The 19,685-nt window shown below is 37.4% G+C and overlaps 2 protein-coding genes and 1 pseudogene across 2 annotated transcripts; 2 read left to right on the top strand and 1 right to left on the bottom strand.

Moving 5' to 3' along the window:
- Nucleotides 1-1,701: 1,701 nt before the first annotated feature.
- On the top strand, nucleotides 1,702-5,501 carry LOC121252634 (cystathionine gamma-synthase 1, chloroplastic-like). Its single transcript, XM_041152358.1, has 11 exons — nucleotides 1,702-2,270; nucleotides 2,379-2,482; nucleotides 2,735-2,808; nucleotides 2,905-3,073; nucleotides 3,308-3,367; nucleotides 3,469-3,672; nucleotides 3,802-3,888; nucleotides 4,034-4,141; nucleotides 4,324-4,419; nucleotides 4,536-4,654; nucleotides 5,200-5,501. The coding sequence occupies exons 1-11, from the start codon at nucleotides 1,790-1,792 to the stop codon at nucleotides 5,321-5,323; spliced, it is 1,626 nt and encodes a 541-aa protein (XP_041008292.1). The 5' UTR covers nucleotides 1,702-1,789; the 3' UTR covers nucleotides 5,324-5,501.
- A 3,907-nt stretch (nucleotides 5,502-9,408) lies between these two features.
- LOC121252633 lies at nucleotides 9,409-12,705 on the top strand (annotated as a pseudogene).
- A 762-nt stretch (nucleotides 12,706-13,467) lies between these two features.
- LOC121252631 (phosphate transporter PHO1 homolog 9-like) lies at nucleotides 13,468-17,853 on the bottom strand. Its single transcript, XM_041152357.1, has 12 exons — nucleotides 16,773-17,853; nucleotides 16,613-16,661; nucleotides 16,461-16,532; nucleotides 16,235-16,364; nucleotides 15,970-16,090; nucleotides 15,606-15,864; nucleotides 15,403-15,507; nucleotides 15,257-15,301; nucleotides 14,765-14,914; nucleotides 14,401-14,679; nucleotides 14,130-14,269; nucleotides 13,468-13,761 (listed from the first exon to the last, which is right to left on the bottom strand). Exons 1-12 carry the CDS (start codon nucleotides 17,666-17,668, stop codon nucleotides 13,662-13,664), a joined length of 2,346 nt encoding a protein of 781 aa, XP_041008291.1. The 5' UTR covers nucleotides 17,669-17,853; the 3' UTR covers nucleotides 13,468-13,661.
- Nucleotides 17,854-19,685: the final 1,832 nt, after the last annotated feature.

Genomic DNA, 19,685 nt, shown 5'->3' with positions numbered 1-19,685 from the left:
CTCTCTTTGAGTGTGATCGTTCTTCGAGCGTGGATGATCGTGTGATTGGATTTCAGCCCCTAGAATTCTAGGATGAAAGACAATATTTAAATATCGCCAGAGGTTCTGGTTGCTACAGCGGTAGAAGACAAACGGGTCGTTTATCTGGGCAAGTAAGAGAGTCAAGTTGCAAAGGTTTTGTAATTGATAAGTACTTGTAATTGATTTTCAAATAATAAGATTGACTTTCTTGGATTTGGCTGCCCCGTAGGGTTTTACCTTTAAAGAGTTCTTTAAAGGGTTTCCCTTCGATACCAATCTTTGTGTTATGCAATTTATTTATTTTATGTTATTGTTTAATTATTAAATTAATTGCATGTTTGAATACTAATCAATTTGTTGAGTGAATTGGTAGATATTTCCGCTACATTACAGGGGTACTTTGGGAATTGCAATAACTTTCTTGAATTCTCACACAAAATAAAATAAACAATTCAATTTTTTTAAATCTCAAAATAAAAATAATATTAAAAAATATATTCTAACAATATTTTATTCAACTTTTTAACTTTAATATCAACTCAGCTCATGTCATATTTGAAAACAAACGAGGCATAGAGATATTAAAAAAATAATATTAAAAAATATATTATAATAATATTTTATTTAACTTTCAAATTTTATCCCAACATATCTCATCTCATCTCATTTCATCTGCGAAAACAAACGAGATTAAGTCCACTACATTGGCATTGGCTTCATCAAAAATCTAACCAAATGTAATTAGTAATTAATGCAAGAATCAAATTAAATTAGTAATTAACATATGATTAGAGTAATTATAAAATAGAAAATAAAAATAAAAATATTATTATTAAAAAAATAATATTATATTATTATTTTGATAAATTTAATAATTAATTTAATATACAGTTATGGTTAAGAAAATTTTAAATTTATAAAAAATATTTACTTTTTATCAAATTTTAAATATGAATTTAATGAAGCCAATAATCTCAATGGCATGTATGGCTAGATAACCCTTTTTTCCTTCTTGTGTTTGTCTGTTGTGAATTTGGGAATCATGGAATCCTGATCCTACTACGTACATACAGTACTAGGCGGGATATCATCATCAACGCTCTATTATTTTGAACCAAACAAGGCAGACGCGGTACCACGAAGCCACCTCCACCAACCAAACGTTGAAAATCAATACCAAAGTGGATATTCGATTTGGATTCTTCGGCTCGTTTTTTTTTTTTAATAAATAAAATAGATATAGATGTGTTGAGATTAAAATTAAAATTAAATATTATTATAAAATATTTTTTAATAATTATTTTTATTTTTAAATTTGTAGAAATTAAATTACTTATTTTATTTTATATAAAAATTTAAAATAATTATAATAATTAAATAAAATAAATTATGAAAAATTATGAAAACAAACAAACGGAAGCTCACCTTCAGCACCACCAACTTTAGGTCTATTAATTTTTCTTTTCTAAGTCTACATATATAGTGATTGTACATTTTAATTACAAACCAACGCAATTTAATATTCATAAATAAATTGTAAAAGTTTTTTGTTAAAAATAAAAAAAATAAAATTTCTGTACACGGCCGTCGGCTCATTCTAACCACTAACTCAGGTTAGCGTGGCTGGAAACCTAACTTTGGTTAAAAATAAGAAAACGACAAACAACGACCACGTATTAAGACCTTTCGCATTTCTCTGAAGCAGAGAACACAACGTCCAAAGGTCTCCGGAGAGTCCGAGGCAATAACGTGCCGTTGTCGAATCAGAATGGCCGTGTCCACGTGTCCTAGGGTTTTTCCCTCCTTCGAGTGTCGCTCGGAACCCGACTTCTCCGGCGCGCCGAATATCGGACGAGGGGATAAGAAGCCGACCCACGGCAGGCTCTACTCGGCGCGCGGAACGGTATCGTTCCACGGCGGCCTCTCCTCCCTGATCTTCCGCTTCCCTCCAAACTTCGTACGCCAGCTTAGTACCAAGGCCCGCCGGAACTGCAGCAACATCGGCGTCGCCCAGATCGTCGCGGCCTCGTGGTCCAACAACCCCGCTTCACCGTCTGCGGCTGCGGCTGCGGCCGCAGCATCGGCCACTCCAGCCTCCGCCGAGCCGATCGCGTCTCTGGTCGATCCTGCAGCCGAGGATGACATGACGTTGGTGGAGAAGGAAGTGGGTCGTAGCGTTGGCGTTGAGGGTTTGCCCAAATCCAAGCCCTCCGTTTTTAGCTACGATGGGAGCCTCGCTATTCATGCTGGTGACGATACTTTCTTGTGTTCTCCACTTTTTATATTATTACGGTTTCGGGTTTCGGGTTTGGTGTTTTTGTTTTATGTTCTGAAAAGCATTTTCGTGGGTTGTGTAGGCGAGAGATCTGGACGCGGTATAGTGACCGATGCAATTACCACACCGGTGGTTAATACTTCTGCCTACTTCTTTGACAATACTGCTCAGCTCATTGATTTCAAGGTATGCAAACGCTTTTTTAAATTCATATTTAACATTCACTCCGCCCCATTTACATAATTAGCAACATAGATATACGTACATATATTTGTAGTTGATATATAAACTTGTAAAAAAGGAGCTGATTTGGTTAATTCTATATTCGTCAATAGTTAATTGAAAAGGTTCTTGATGGGAGAAACGAATTAAAATAGAACGAACTTTTTATTTTTATTTATGGAATTTTATTGATGTATGTATGTTCTAATGGGATAGGAGAAACGCCGGGCAAGTTTTGAGTATGGGCGGTATGGAAATCCAACAACAGTGGTTGCAGAGGAAAAGATAAGGCATGCATTTGTTGCCTGGCACTAGTTTTCTTTATGATCTACACCTAATTGATAAACATTTAGTGAGGTTGTGTTTGTATTTGTCCCTGTATTCAGTGCACTTGAGGGGGCTGAATCAACCCTTATAATGGCATCTGGAATGTGTGCTAGCACAGTCTTGTTGTTGGCATTGGTTCCAGCTGGTGGGCATCTTGTGACGACAACTGATTGCTATAGGAAGACTAGGATATTCATCGAGACTATTCTTCCGAGAATGGGAATCAAGGTATAGGTTCTGCTTCTTTTGGTTGATAATCTACATGCTGTTGGTAATGTGTCGATCCAGGTCTATTGACATTTTTTCAATGACAAGTACCTGATTTTTTTGTGCCCTTCTTGGCTTGGAAGAGCTGGTGTGTCCCAAAGAGTTTGATATATTGAGAGAAATGGGGTATTTTGGTGCTACTTTTAAAGTTTTATTCAGTGGGTTTGTTCTTGATTATGATTATCACTTATGCAGGCTACTGTTATTGACCCAGCAGATGTAGGAGCCTTGGAATCTGCGCTGAATGAGAACACTGTCAGTAATGAACATAGTGCTTAACTTTTATCGTTAAATGCTCTATTGGCTACTTTGTTTATGGGCAATCCTAAGTTGGGTGGAATTACACTTCTATGCAGGTTTCTCTTTTCTTCACAGAGTCTCCTACCAATCCATTCCTCAGATGTGTTGACATCAAGCATGTTTCGGAACTTTGCCACCAGAAAGGAGCATTGGTCTGCATAGATGGCACCTTTGCAACACCTCTCAACCAGAAGGCCCTTGCCCTTGGGGCTGATCTTGTTCTGCATTCTGCTACAAAATACCTTGGGGGCCACAATGATGTAAGTTGGCTTATTCTGGCAACTTAGTTTTTTTTTAAAGTATACTGGCAGCTTATTTAGTTAAAACAATATAAAGAAGTGGGCTGTCTATAAATATGAATTTAAGCACAAGAATTTTTCTTATTACAGGTCCTTGCTGGTTGCATTAGTGGTTCCATGAAGTTGGTCTCAGAAGTCCGTAATTTGCATCATATTTTGGGTGGTGCTCTCAACCCAGTAAGTCTCTTTTGTAGTCTTTCACAAGATATTGACTTTTATTGTTATGCACTGCAAATTATTTATAAGGAAACGTTGTTATCTATTGCAAATCTAGTGAAACTTCAGCTCCATCATGATGATTTGTATTACTTTTCCTGAACAGAATGCTGCGTACCTTATCATCCGAGGTATGAAGACACTGCATCTTCGTGTACAGCAGCAGAATTCAACAGCGTTGGGGATGGCCGAAATTTTAGAGGCACATCCTAAGGTGTCAATTCCATTGATATATACAAGTGTAGAATAATGCAAATTAAATTCACAACCATTCCGCTGCCGCTAGCTTGTGTAGCATGTAGAAACACCTTGGCACTATTGTTGCACTTCCATTTTTTCCTGCTTGCCTTTCTATTTGATATAATCACTGATATCATCACATCTTATTTTTGGCAGGTGAAGCGTGTGTATTATCCGGGCTTGCAAAGTCATCCTGAATATGACCTTGCCAAGCGTCAGATGACTGGTTTTGGTGGTGTGGTCAGTTTTGAGGTGATTATTTCTCACTGCTTTAATGTGCTGACCACTGTGGATATATTTTCTAATTTGTCTACTTCCTTTTATGGCATGCCACGTTTTAGCATAAAAGTTTTTCGACCGTAATGCAGGTTGACGGAGACCTACAAACTACCATAAAATTTGTTGATTCACTAAGAATCCCATACATTGCCCCATCCTTTGGTGGCTGTGAAAGCATTGTGGATCAGCCAGCAATTATGTCTTACTGGTATTCCCTCAAGTTCTGCTTCATATTGTTCCCTAGATTTACAGTTTTTGTCATTTTGATTGCAATGGTTCTGCTGTGTGCACTTGTGAATATATATCTTCGCAACCTAACCAACTCCACTACAAAGGGAAAATCCAAAGGTGTATCTTGCAACATAAGGTCCCCAGACGATAGTTAGTGCGAGATTTAGGGTTCACTGGTTTCTGCATTTCTTGGAATGCCAACCAAACTGTTCGTCCATAGGGGACTCTACAAGGACCCCTGTTGGAGCCTCACCTATTGAACAGTTATAATCTTTGCCTTCTAGGATCTCAGGGTTTTGAAATTGTCGGGGAATATTTTCCCTTTTTAGGATGTTGAGATACCCAAGTGAATTGGCCTTTATGGAATCTAGTATGAAAATACTATATTAAGTGCCTAACTATGCGATTGCGCCTCCAAATGAGAATCCAACACTTTATGTTTGATATGCCAGATGATGTATAACAAAGTGATGTGATAATGATGTTCACGCTGACTTATTTTCCAATCGTTTTTTGAAACAGGGATTTACCTCAGTCAGAAAGGCTCAAGTATGGGATTAAGGATAACCTGGTTCGATTTAGCTTCGGAGTCGAACACTTTGAAGATTTGAAGGCTGATATACTTCAGGCCCTGGAAACCATTTAGGCTTGAACATATCCCCGATCTTGTGGAGCGTAAACCTGTTGTGTCCTTTTATTTTAACCGGGCCTTTTTCTTTTCTATTATTTTTCCGGGTTCTACTTTTTTGGGCGTTTCAATAGATTTTGATCATTAATTGGTCCGTTCTGCTCGTTAAAATGATCTAATGAATGACTTTAAATTTCGTCTCTGCCCACCCCCACCCCTTCATTGTTACTGTACCGGTCTTGCGTGATGTAAAAGACAGGTTATATTCGGGAAAGAAAACGTTTCGAAATAAAATCAATCTCTTAACACCTAAATGATATTTGAGTGAGTAATCACTCCGACAAACACGTGCAACTATCTTCCTAATATGGTATGTAATGTCAAATAAAATTATGTTTACATAAATAATTTTAATTACATAGTATGGTGAAATATAATAGGATTGGAGTATTGTGTGAATTATATTTTGAGTCCCGTTTGGATTCGAAACTTAATTTTATCTCATCTTATTATTATAATTTTTATTAATTTTTATCAAAATATAATAAATAATTTAATTTTTTAAAATTTTAAAAATATAATATTAAAAATAATATTTTATTTAATTCATTTAAAATTATCTCAATTCATGAAAATCCAAACGGGATAAAAATTAATCATTTTCATCGAAATTTTGTCCAATCAATCAGAAGCACGATAATGTTTTTAATCTTTGTTGAAAGCCCTTGCGAACGTTCAAGTTTTCAACCATGCTTAAGAGTATTGAATTATTAGTGTCAAGATGCTCTCTTTTCTTTTTCTTTCTTTTCTATTGCAATTTTCGACCATTTTTAGACCTGCATACGAATAGAAATCGGAAGTCGTTTTGAAATGAGTGTTAAATGAAGAAATATAATGAACTAGAGTCGGTGTGAGGTCTCTGAATGCAAGATGGAAGGAATAAGGAGGTTGCAGATAGATTTTCTATTAAAAGACTGATCTGGGTTGATTTCATCAACTCATCCTTTCTTCTCACACCATACGTTGATGGCTTTGTTGAACAAAGTTTTGAGGGGCAGGTGCCTTTAAGCTCGATATCCTTTGAATCAGAGACCTAGATTGCCTTACCGTTTTTGGCATATCAGTCTTTATTTTTATTTTTTTTAATAAAAGATATTTATTAAAACTTCACTTACGGTTGAGAAAAATCGTGGTTACAAACTTCAACTATTGCACGTTTGCACCAAGCCTATTACAAAACTGAATATGACCTCATTTAGAACGTAAATAAGGGATATCGGCTCAGTCTATTGCCAAAGCACTCCTCACCATTCGTGGTAACTCATTTCATTATAAAACAATTCTTCTACGTACAGCCGGTTGGCGTAGAGTTGTTGATGCCACATCAGCCAAAAAAAAAAAAAAAAAATACAAAAAGACAAAATGCGCTAAATGAGAAAGAAGAAAAATCAAAACAGAACTTTCTGTTTTGTCTAGCTTTCAGGTGGGTTTCTTCTTCGTGTTCAATCGTCTAGATCTTGTGTGTTTCTTCGTCTTCGTGCTCGTTTGAGCTGGTTCCATCCCTTTACAAAATGTTTCTTGTTTCTTAGGAAATCCGGAGATTCTAATATCACCTTCAATGTAACCACCTGTCTTTCTTCCTGCTAAAACATCCATCAATATTGTCTTTCCAGCTACACTAACTCCCATAAGTGCTGTCAAGATCCCATGCCTAAATGCACCAGTTACTTCCCGAAGTAATTGGAGTCTGTCCTCTACAACTCCATGATCCTTCATTTCCAGTCAGAAACAAAAAAAAAAAAAACTCGTGGTAAAGGTAGTTCTACCTGTAATCTTCTAAGAACCAATATACGTTCACACAAAGTCTTTTAAGGTATAAGAGAATGAAAGATGAAAAATGCTTCTTACACTTACAGGAGGCATTTCAACATTGTAATTCACATCATCAAAGGACATTGCCAGAGGTGTAAATGGAAGAACCATTCCTCTCTTAGGAGCAACACCGTTGGATGCCTAAAGAGCTGAATTGGCATTTTTACTTATTCCATTGTTGTTAGTTCGGCTGCTCATTTGGCGGATTTCCATTTCTCCTGAGAGAATTTTATTCATGTAAGGAACCAAATAAAATCGTGCTAATTCATGTAGATGTGCATGTACTGCCTTGTTGCATACTTGTATTGTTCTCATCAGACGAAGAAAGTGATTGAGAAACTGATTTTTTCTTTGGCACGGGCCTTTTGAGTCTTGGTTCTTCCTTTGACTGTTCTTGGTTATTTTCCATCTCTTTTGCAGCATCTTCAGATATTATTGCTTGCGGCTTTCCGAATGCTAGAACATAAATTAGAGGAAAAGTAAGAACTGTCATCCGAAAGAAATTGAAATATTAATTTCAAATAGATCCTTGAAAATAATGTTGTTCTCATGGTTAAGGTACATAAGGGCAAACGTGAACAGAATGTTAAAGAGAACTACGAATCCCAGAAGTGCTCCTGTGCTAATCCAGAACCAGTTTCTTTCAGGGAAAACTTCGCAAGTTCTCAAGTACTGCCACACCTTTAGCAAAATCAAGTATAGCTCAAAAACTTGCACCCTTTAGAGAGCCATAAGCATAGCTCTCCTAACTTCTTGTTCTTGTATGAACTTAGTTCCATATGCTTCTTAATATATGTATCGAAGGCCTAGTTTTAGCATACCAATTTGTTCATCCACCTGGGAGCAAATATTTCATTTACAGAAATGGCATTGAAAGCATATGTCAAAGGTACTGGACTCCTTGCTCCGCTCCCGCGCTGAGTCCCGTGCAGCCAACCTTGTCTCCACGCCTGTGCCATCGCTTTCCAAGAGAGGATCAAACTGCTGGACTAGAAAATGGCATACTATGAGAACATGGCCGAGATATACGTTGGGAACGGGAAGAAGGGAGAGGTCCAAGGGAAATGGGGTCAAACTAAACGGTGCGTTTTCAATTTTTGCTACATCAGTTGCCGTTTGTCCCGCGCGCTTATACCAAGTAGGGAGGGGCAGTGGGGGCCAGTCCCCGCCCCATCCCCCGCTATCCCTCCCCCATCCCCCCGCATGAAGGACCCCTAGCCGGGGCTGGGGGCGGGCTGACCCCAACGGGGCCCCGCCCAACACCCTCTTAAATTTATAATAAAAAATATTATTTTTTATATTTATATAAATATATAAAATTTGTTAAAAACTTGAATTCCAGTTAATAGATTGCCTTGACCTTTCATATAAAGGTTGGCCTAAGAGGTCAAGACAATCCAAAATACAACTATAATGAGTTTATATTTTTTTAAATAAAATTTATAATTATATTATATTATAATTTGGGTCTAAAAAAAATTTAGACCCATTAAAATTATAGACCCAGCGAATCACTGGGTTGAGCGGGGGGGCGGGGAGGGGCGGGGGGGGGGGGTTGAAACCCTCAGTCCCGCATGGTGTGGGGCACAGGACAGAGAGGGGGTGCCCCCGCCCCGCACCATGCGGGCAGCACCCCTAATACCAAGCGACTATCTATAACTTTTTTCTTATAAAAAATACGAGACTCTCCCTGAACTCTTGATTTTATATTAGAGTTAATTATTCAATAATTAATCATACAAATGATTTGCTTGGTTAGGGTGAAAAAGATTCTTTTATATTTTTTTAAAAAAATTTAATGACTTTAAATGAGAGACAAAAAATAGTTAAAATATTCATTACCACAATTTTCATTCCGTTTAAGAATGTTTAATACATGTGGTAGAGATTAGAAATAGAAAAATTCTACTCCCCTTATAAATATATATTTTTTCAATCTAAGAATTTTAAGTTTTCATCAGAACTCAAACGGATAGATGATCCCTCTATTTTAATTTGGGTTATTTTAAGCCCCATTTAGATAGTAAGATGAGATGAGATGATTTTAAATAAAAGTTGAAAGTTGAATAAAATATTATTTTTAATATTATTATTATTTTAAAATTTAAAAATTCTATAAAAATTATAATAATAAGATGGGATAACGGTTTTTATATCCAAACGTAAAAATTATTCTTTGATTCACCTGAAGGAAACGAAAGGATCCAAACAGAAGCAGTAGCACCAGCAGATAAGAGCAAAATCAACAAATACTATATGCTTTTCATTACCCATTCACTTCCAAATATTCCAAAAGTCCTCCTCAGTTACCGCCCTTTTTGTCTTTCTGATTATTTCCGATACGCACAATACAAAAGCAGTACCATGAGTTCCGCACACTAGTGGGCGTATCGTTTAAACGCAATATAATATCTTTCTGCTCCGTCAGAAATCAATCCCAGAGAATAGCATATCTGAAATGAAATTCGGGAAGGAGTTCAAGACCCACCTGGAGGAGACCATCCCGGCGTGGAGGGACAAGTTCCTCTGCTACAAGCCCCTCAAGAAGCTCCTGAAGCACCACTTTCCCAATCCCGCCACCGCAGATTCCGATCTTCATTCGAACCATCTTAATAATACTAGCAGTACTGATGGTCTCGATAAAAAACCCACCTTGGCGGACCTCCAAGAATGATTCATTCTTATTCTCAATGAAGAGCTCGACAAGTTCAACGATTTCTACGTTGATAAAGAGGAAGAGTTCATCATACGCTTTCAGGTTCTTGGTTTTGACTTTTCTCTTTCGTAATCAGTTTCATGCGCGCGTCCCAATATATGTAGCTATGGTCAATGTGCCTGGATATGTCTTGTATCTATGTGCATGGATATGGCTTGTAGTTTAAAGGGTGATTCCGATTGTATAATTTGTTTTGCAAGTCTTTGTACCATATCTTTATTAACAACGTTTTGCGTTGGAAAGCGAAAACTTCAATTATGTACTGCTTGGGAAAAAAGAGGGGGGGGGGGGGGGGGGGGGGGGGGGGGGGGGGGGGGGGGGGGGGGGGGGGGTCCAAAAGGTTTTAGAATAAGCTGGACAGAAATTGATTGTGCCGAATGTAAATGGAAGTAAAAGTATCAGAAGGTGACATTCGTAGTCATCTTGGTTAGTTGTAAGAGGGGGAAGGTTAGAGAGGTTATTACATGTAGGATTAGAAGGATTTGAATGAATTAAGTAGGGCGCTGACTGTTGTTTGATTTATTGAAAACATACCAAATCAAAGTTAATTTACATAAGACGAGTTGTAAAGTAGGGCATATTATAGTAGCAGTGGTCTTTAGTTTGGAAGCCTTTTGTGTAATTTAATTTTCACCATCAGATTGCAGCCTATCGGCCAAATTGCCCTGGTTCAGATGGTTCATCAAATTTGCGTATCATTGATTTCATAGGAGATGGGTAGCAAATATGAATTGTGGGGTTGCATGTAGGCCCATATGGGAAAATCCTATTCGGTGTGGTAATGGGAGGCCAATACATGCCATGAAGATTTTCGAGAATAAAGTTCCAACAAGAAGCTATGAAGGACATTTTGTTTTTTAGTGATGCTTTGGTGGTATTATTGATATCTGAACATTTCATTTATTCCAGATCTAATGAAAAACACTAACCATACAGTTCCAAACCGTTTTCCTTGGGAACCATAAAATCTAGTAGTTGCATTTGTTTTGGCTTGAATGATTTGGACTCGATCATAAGATCTTCAACATGAGTCCATATATTACATTTCCGAGTTTGGAAGACTCCTGGCTGTGGCTTCTCTCATGTACATATTTTACCCAACTCCAAATGGCATGCACGACTCCTCGTCATCACTGCACATACAGAGTGTGACGTATAATTGATTCTTTTGTTCATCAATGTTTGAGGTGCAGACCGGGCTATGATGGCTGTGATAGCAATATAGCAATGGTTCTACCTTTTTACTTCGAATTTTTGCAAGTTCTCTGTTCTATAAGTTGAATTTCTCATGTTGTGATAAATTGTTAATATCATGATTCATAGTATCAGGCAGTACCAAAGATTTTAGTCTACAACGTAGTTTGTTAGATATAAGTTGAGTAAATACAGTTCTTTTAATGAGCTGTGAAGTTGATGTTTTCCCCTCCTTTCTTCCTGTTGAATAAAATATTCTTTAAGTCATGTGATGCTTGTTTTTCTTTTTGAAGTCTATTTTATGGGAGTCAATGGCTAGTCATTGGAGAATCCTCTGGGTTTATTTCATATTGCTATTTCATGTTTAGAATGGTGAGGCACCAACCAAATATTTAGCCTTACTCCTCATCGATGCATATTTGCATTTTTATTCTTTATAGGTGGATTATTTGCAATTTTTTAACAGGAGCTGAAGGAAAGAATAGAGCAAGTTAAGGAGAAGAGCAGCAAAGGTGGAGTTTTCACATCAGAGAGTGAATTAGTGAAGAAATGATGGAGATTCGGAAGGACTTCGTCACCATTCATGGGGAAATGGTGCTTCTAAAAAATTATAGCTCCTTAAATTTTGCAGGTATAACATTCGCTAATTTAGTTTCTCTTCTAAATATAACTGGGGTTGGTATGAACTTTGTCATTATTCATGGATGCTACTGAAAAAATATTATAGCCTTGTAAATTCTAAATATACAACAAAGTCGTCATAACCATTTTTTTTGTTTGGTTTTCCGAGTGTCCAATTTGAATTTGTGAAGTGGAGCTTATCACCATTTACATTCTTTTTCTTCATCAGGGCTAGTTAAGATCTTGAAGAAGTATGACAAGCGAACTGGGGGACTGTTGTGTCTACCATTTACCCAACTTGCCCTTGATCAACCTTTTTTTACAACAGAAACGCTCACAAGATTAGTCCATGAGTGTGATGAGAATCTTGAACTCCTTTTCCCATTGGTAGCAGAAGTTATTGAATCTAATCCTTGTACGAAAGAACTATCAAGCCCACCACCATCTAATGCAGCAAATATCTCACCCAAGACACCATCAACTCTTGCAGAGGAAACTGTGGATCTATACCGTAGCACTATTGCAGCAATGAAAGCAATACGAGGCCTTCAAAAAGCAAGCTCCACCAGCAATCCAATGTCATTCTCATCCCTTTATAGAAACCGGGAGGATGAGAGTAATGGTGCTGTAACTGCTGAAAACTCTGCTGAAAACTCTTCAGCCTCCTTGCATACGGGGAAAGATGGTGATCATGAGGATTCACATTCTGTGTGACAGAGATCGTCTCTGTGCTTGCTGTAGTGCGCTTCTTTTAGCTTCTAGTTCCTGATACAAGCTGGAACTGAAAAACTGGTCTCCATGGCTCTGGGTAGAATCAGTTCCACAACCTTAATAAATTGTGATTCCAATGTGCCGAGTAAACTTTCGCTGCATTAAGTTGAATATTTTAATTGGCAGATTTGATTTCTGTGCATGGATTTGTAGAATAACACTGGTAATTTTTCTGCTGGTTCTTATATGGGAAAAAATAAAAATAAAAAACCTGCTGGTTGATGAATTTGTCAAACTTTTTAGTTGGAAAAACGGTCACTACTTCCAGGGTAACGTAACAGCTGCTTGGGAACTGCTGGAGGCACCCCACAGTTCAAGCACAAAAGTAATGTTGATGGTAAACTTTGATATCATTCTCTATGATGTCGGACATGGTGTAATTGGTGCAGGTTCTCCAAGGCTCTAAAATTTACAGTCTGTTTATCGTTGCCCCACTGTTCTTGTGGGGTCCATCATGAACTTAAAACGCCCTGGCCTGCGCAGGAAAGCAGAACAGGTCCCACACAAATCTCCTCTCTCTGTGTCTCAGGTTCTGTGCTGGATTTTGGACGTTTGATCCCAAAGCTATTTCAAAGAATACGGCTAGGGTAGTTTGGGAGAACAAACATGGTGGTCGTAAAGCATGCATTTTCAACTTCCACTCGAATTCCTTTTCAAATAGTTTCAATTGGCTCTCCTGTTTTTGTTCTCTTTCTCTCTCTCTACCCAAGCAATTTCAAGTGACTATTGGTGAAAGAGAAAGGTGGTTGTCACTAGTCATCATCCATCATAATTGCTAGTTTCGTGGTCTTTACATCAATAGGGTCTGGTGGAATGGTTCGATGTGCTTATCTAAAGCAGCATGCTTGGTATTTTGAGTCTTGAGAATTGTAGAGTACTAAGCTCTGCACATTGTCGTCAAACCCACTTCTTTGGGTTCACATCAGAGTCTATTACTACTACTCTCTCTCTCTCTCTCTCTATGTACACATTTCAATTTCACTCAAACTATAGATAATACAGATAAAATTAAAAACGTTAAGCAAAACCAAGATCAAATAAATACCTTATGTCCTTGTCTACCTTCAGTTAAAAGCAGACATGCATTTCAACTAAAAAAAACTAAAAACAAATAACTGTATATGAATGGTGATAGCCATCAATCAACCACCATTTTTTGGCTCTCTTCCGAGTTGTACATGCCTATATGTTCCTGTCTTCATCGTTGTCATGGTGAAAAGGTAGGGGCACTGACTTAAATGCTCGATACTTCCCAACATTGTTCAAGTGTTCATTCTCCAATCTGATCAGTTGAACATTAAACATTAGCGTATGAGGGGAGTTTTGACTCTTGAGGCCTTAATTAATTATATTTGATCACGAGTTTATTCATGGTGGTTGGCTTCATATCTTCACCACTAAGTTCACCTACCACTGCATTATATATTATTAGTTCTCTGAAGTAGTACTGCTTTTCACCCAGAATCAATGGCTTCTGAGTTACACAAGTGTATGTATATCACCACATATGACACGTGGAAACACATACATATAAAAGCACATATGCATTGTATATGCACTGCTAATCTCTGATATTGATCATGTACATGTATATATTAGTTTGGGGATTGAATACTACAAATGAATAAGTATTATATATATATAACATACCTGAAGAAATTCCAAATTCCACGTCGAATGATCTCCAAGCAGGCAACTATTGCAATTAACGCTTGTCTATGCAGGAAAGGTGCGTCCCTAAACCCTAATACTGACTGCATCCAAGCAAGTCTCAGTACAACATTCAATGCCTGCAATTAACTGACGTTAATTAGCCATGGCTTAATTTCAGTAAACAAAGAAGACTGAAGTACTATGATCACTCTTCCTCCTAGAGCAGCTGTGAAAATGCAATGACGATGAACAGTATATATATTCTTACCATTGCTACAAAGTAAACACTTCTGTTCGATACAAGGAGTTTATCTCTCAGCCATGGGTTTTTGGAATCCCTTCTCAAAAGACCCCAATCTATGACAATGTCCCAATATGTAGCAATGATGGTTGCAACACCTGAACTCACTGCAGCCATTATCTTCCAAATCATCCCCTTTTGTAGATCATGAGTTGTCCTCATGGCAACTGCTACAAGTATTGAGAAGTATTTCAGTCCATTATACCCATGCATTGCATCTTTCTCCTCTATCAAGCGTCGAAGGCTCTAAAACATTAGACTGTTGTGAGCAAAAACTGTAGCCGCATGCGTAAAAACATGTATATTCAACATATCAACGGAAACTAAATACCTGCAGGAAACGCATCCAGTATGGAACTATTGCTACAACGAAATAAAAACTGTTATAAACACCACTTCCTTGGCACTTGTTTGATCTTATTTTGAAGTCACCCCAACCATAATAACAAACATAGAATTCAAGACTTCTGAAAGCCTGCACCTGAAATTATATCATAGACTCATAGTGTTAATCGATGCTTGCAATAGAGACAGTTCCGAGATTCCTCTTTTTGCTAGGATTACGTAGTAATATTATATATTTTGGAAGAGTGAAGTTCGATCTGTTCCTTTGAAATCGTGTCATCCACACCCTCATCATAATTTTAGGCTAAATTTATAATATAATTAAGTTGAAGTTCTTAAATGAAAAATAATATATCTCACTAATTCTCTTTTAAAGTTGTAAAGACTTTCAGCTTTCCTAATTGTATAAAGTTACGCAAAAGCGTGACCATTGACGAGTATCAATAATTAATGTGCTAACGTAAGCATGATATCTAACCTGGCTAGTTAGCTGGTCTGCCAAGAAAAAGTCTTGGAGGGTAACCTACGGTGGAGAAAAGATAAGAACATTAATTAAACTCGTGTTTACATGTCGGTGTAAACGATTGGTATCGCTGTTACAAATTCTAATTATTCCCACCGTACCTTGTACAGAGGAGCACAAAGACAATGAAACGCTGATTGGATTAGGATGAAGCGACTTGAACGGTATATGATGTTGAAGGGACAGAATATTATGAGAACCACAACCTGCATTACTTAAAAGGATCAAATGGTTCATACCCATGATCTGGGGAATTTTGTTTATGTGAAATGCTTTTCTGAAGAGATTGTGCAGTAAAGTTTACAGTAAGTAATCCCAAAGGGACTAGTTCAGTTAAGGCTCCGAAGCTTCTTGTTCTTTCGTCCATCTCCATATCTAAATTTGAAATGACGCCAACCAATGCAAGTACAGCAAGAACTGAACTGAGAAGACAGACTTGTCTGTAACCCAATTCTGTTCCTTGCTTGAAGCCGAAAATAAACGAATAATTGACTCTGTAACGCCTCCAAAAGTATATGTTTGCAGAGTACATAAGCATATGCAGGACAATGAACCCGAACAAGCTGCAAACACGGGCACAAACATTATTACAGATTATAATATGAGCATGCACTAAGTTTATAGGAGATAAGTATTAAATGGTTTGTCCCAACACCAGGAACTGTTACCTGTAAAGAGGAAACATGTTATCCATATACTGAGTACGCCCTTGGCTTTTCAGGAGATTTCTTGCATGTATAAGCACAACGGTGGCTACTACAAGTGCAAGTGAGCAGCCAGAGAAGAAACCTGAAGATTTATTTACAACATTTAAGTAGATTGATGTATGATGAGCATAGATGATGGCTAATCTTTACTATTTCATTTGAAAATTAGTTTGGAAAACAATGTTCCGAGGCCATTGAACAGCTTAGGAACTTTGCCTCATCTCACCCAAGGAAAACGTAATCCGATGTCTCTCCCTTCTGGCTTTTGGCCTTAAAATCTTCATTCCTTTTCTATGATTTCCATTTGCAAAGTGCTTAATGAAGGTTGCCTCTACCCTTTCCATGAGCCTAGTAATCTGCGGGGGCACGAGATGGAAAAGAAGGAAACTGTTCATTTAGAATCCGCTCAGAGTAGCATAAGCTGAATTATTTCCTGATCTATAATAACTAACCTCATCCGAGTTACCGAGATAAGATTTGTCCACCATCGCCATATAAGTCTTCGATGCATTTCTTGAAGTGATCTGTGGTAGTGAAGCCAGTCTATCAGAATAAAAACCTTGTAGTATCTGATTGATGAAAATAGAAACAGAAACTTTTTGACCTTGTCATACTTCTTCATGATCTTTGAAAACGCCAATAGATTCAAAAAGCTGTTACATTCATGATTAAAACTAGGTTCAGGTAAACTCCATCCGCAAAGATCGTAGATAAGAAAATGACTTTGTTTTTAATCACATGATTATTGAAGAACACCGTGTTACCAGTAGCTCTTCAGAATTTGCAGCTTTCGATAGAATTCAGTAAAAGCCTGTGTCATTAGTTCCTCTGCTTTCCTAAGCTCTTTCTTGCCGAAGGACGTGGCGGAATTCGTACTCATGAGAATGCCTTTCAAAGTAGATACTGGAGTTTCGGGGGGGACATTATTGATCTGTACATGATCCAATATATCTAATGATGTTGGCCTCGATCCTTGGATGGAAACCTTTTGTCCCTTGCCCTTCCTATAATTGTCTCCAGAATTCTCGAAAATCTCGTTTTGGTTTTGCTCTTCCAAATTTCCTTCAGCGCTCATCTCAATTTCTTGAATCACATCCATATGCTGCCGTCCAGGTTTTCTCTCATTGCTTGCAAGATTTTCCAAATCAGCTCCATGAAAATGAAATTTTACCATCGGTTTATCCACATTTATGCGAACAGCAATCAAAGCATCCATCTGCTTAGTCAATTCATTTGCCTCGTCCATAACTTCCTGCACCTTCATTTTGTAGAAGTTCAAGACCTTATTGAACTCATCATCAAGCCTCCTGAAGAAAACAAGCTCGTACTCTCCGCCGGTGTCGGAAGACATGAGGAACATGGTTTGGTAGTGCCCATCTGCGCCCTCCTGCTGCTCCACTGCATGAACAAGAATTACTTCATCCTCATTCTTTCTCGGAGAGCTTCTGTGCCGGCTTGTTAGCCCGCTAAAAGCTCTGTAGAGGGAAACCTTTCTTTTCAAAGAACTTTTTGAGGTCGATGCGGCCATGACTGGCGTTGATACGCTTCTTTGTCTGATCCGCACGATATCTTTCAACACTGTTTTCAGACTGTTGTAGTCCATGTACGCGTCACGCCATTCCTGCACCATCTGTGCCGCGAATTCTTTTCCGAACTTCATCTTCTTTCGAAAAAAAAAAAAAAAAAATCAGCTTTTGCAGATTATAGTATATACACACACACATATATATGCATTGACGTGCATGCTTCTTATATTAAGATTGTAGCAGATGATTGTATTTTACTTTTGAGCCTGGCCGGAGTATTATCCACTTGCATCAATTATTAACCGAGAGAGAGAGAGAGAGAGATGATTGCATGGAACGGGAGAAGAAAAGAAAAAGATAAAAACAGAGAAAGTCAAATTAATTGTCCCGCTTATTCATTGCGCTGAATTAAATTAGGTATATTGTAAGTAAGGGTTGTTCATCTGTCACTGTTTTCCTAATAACTAGTAATAAGTGGCCATTCATCTCTATTGTTAGTAGCTAACCACTACAAAAAAAAATATAGAATTTAAAAGAAATCAGCGAGAGAATCATCGACAGCGAGTTCATTTTGTTTGTATGCATGCATGGTTCCAGCTGCGTGGAAGTTTGATATTGTTTCAACTTAGAAGCAATCTACATTATTGGCTTTCTCCATTGCAATAGTCTTTATAAATTTTAGTTTGACTTTGGAAATGTTCGTATCGTATCAATATTATATGTGGTCGACATGATGATCATTACGGACATCAACTTCATAATTCTAAAATATTCCTACCCAGTGCATGGAACCTTCTGTCAATTTTTCATTTCAAATATTGAGTACTTTTGACTTCAAATATAATTAGGTACCATACCAATTGGCCATATTCCTCTCGTATTGATACGAGACTAGTCTAATCTTGATGAACTTCAAGTGATCTGGTGATCATGTTTTCACGCTTGGACATGCATGTTCCTTTCTCGAGCTTTTTCTTGAAATAGGTCCAGTTTTGGAATTTGGACTAAATTAAGATCAATTCAATTCAGTTTAATTTTAAACTGAGTCTAACATCCAAACACTTAACTTCCAAATCACTAAACTCAAAATTTTTTTTACATGTGGGACTCACAATCTTTTTCAACTCAAAACCTCTTTACATGCGGGATCCACAACTTTTTTTAACTTTTCATAAATACATTTAAACTCATTTTAACATCCAGACACATCTAAATTCATCTTAGATGAGTCTCACAAAACTAACTTCATCATCTCAACTCACTACAACTCAACATTCAAACGAGCCCTTGCCAACAGTACGTACGTCAATCTAGCATAAAAACCATGTCAACATTGGATCGCCACCCAGATGAAGAAGAAGAAGATCAAGCAGTAGCAGCATTGGAAATAGCAGTGTGAATGCATGCTATCATTTCGGATCGTTAATTACAACCTTGATACTTTCATACTTTCATGCAAGATGGGTATTGTTGAATGTATACTTTTCCAAACATATGAAGGCTTTGATCCAAAGAAGATGGTAAGAAATCAGTATTTAGAAAATATTTTGCTCCAAAAACTTTGGAACAAAGAGACTCACAATTGAATAAAATTCTCCACCCATGCTTTGCTAGTAAAGGCTAAATTAAAATCTTCCAAACTTTTGAACACCATTCTGCCCATGTGTTTTGACCTAGATAACCTCTTCCAACATCCTAATGAATTCTCCGTTCATCTCCTTTGTCCCCACCATTAAACTCTCAAGCTCTCTACACAATTGTTTTGATAGTTTAAAACAACTCATGGCATTAATTAGGAATAACCTGCATTACCATCTTAATCGATATTTCACGATCTGTTTCAGATAACAACTTTTCCTTCCAACTTTGTAATTTATGCCAAACTTTCTTTAATGCATGATGCTTTTGAAATATTATAGCTTTGATATACCAATCAAAGCTGGTAGGCATAAATATTTTTAATGACTTGTGGCTTCGTGAACTACCCATAACGCGTCAATCATTCTCTGTTCATCAAGACTAGTATTCTTGCTGAAAGTGATTTATTTATCTCTTTCCCTAAACATACAAAAATGTTTACGGTTTAAACGAACAAATATGGAAAATTAAAAGAATGCATGACGCTTCAACATCATTAAAATTGATTACTCT

This window comes from Juglans microcarpa x Juglans regia, chromosome 2S, assembly GCF_004785595.1.
Source record: "Juglans microcarpa x Juglans regia isolate MS1-56 chromosome 2S, Jm3101_v1.0, whole genome shotgun sequence".
Lineage (NCBI taxonomy): Eukaryota > Viridiplantae > Streptophyta > Magnoliopsida > Fagales > Juglandaceae > Juglans > Juglans microcarpa x Juglans regia.
Note: the sequence above shows the minus strand (reverse complement) of the source record. Positions and strands in the feature narration are given on the sequence as shown.

Coding starts and splice junctions, on each gene's coding strand:
- LOC121252634 (XM_041152358.1), top strand. CDS start 1,790: ATGGCCGTGTCCACGTGTCCTAGGGTTTTTCCCTCCTTCGAGTGTCGC. Junction 3,673..3,801: donor ACCTTGGGGGCCACAATGAT/GTAAGTTGGCTT, acceptor TTCTTATTACAG/GTCCTTGCTGGTTGCATTAG. Junction 4,655..5,199: donor CCAGCAATTATGTCTTACTG/GTATTCCCTCAA, acceptor TTTTTGAAACAG/GGATTTACCTCAGTCAGAAA.
- LOC121252631 (XM_041152357.1), bottom strand. CDS start 17,668: ATGAAGTTCGGAAAAGAATTCGCGGCACAGATGGTGCAGGAATGGCGT. Junction 15,865..15,969: donor AACATGTTTCCTCTTTACAG/GTAACAGTTCCT, acceptor CCGTGTTTGCAG/CTTGTTCGGGTTCATTGTCC. Junction 13,762..14,129: donor GGAATTTGGAATTTCTTCAG/GTATGTTATATA, acceptor TCAACTGATCAG/ATTGGAGAATGAACACTTGA.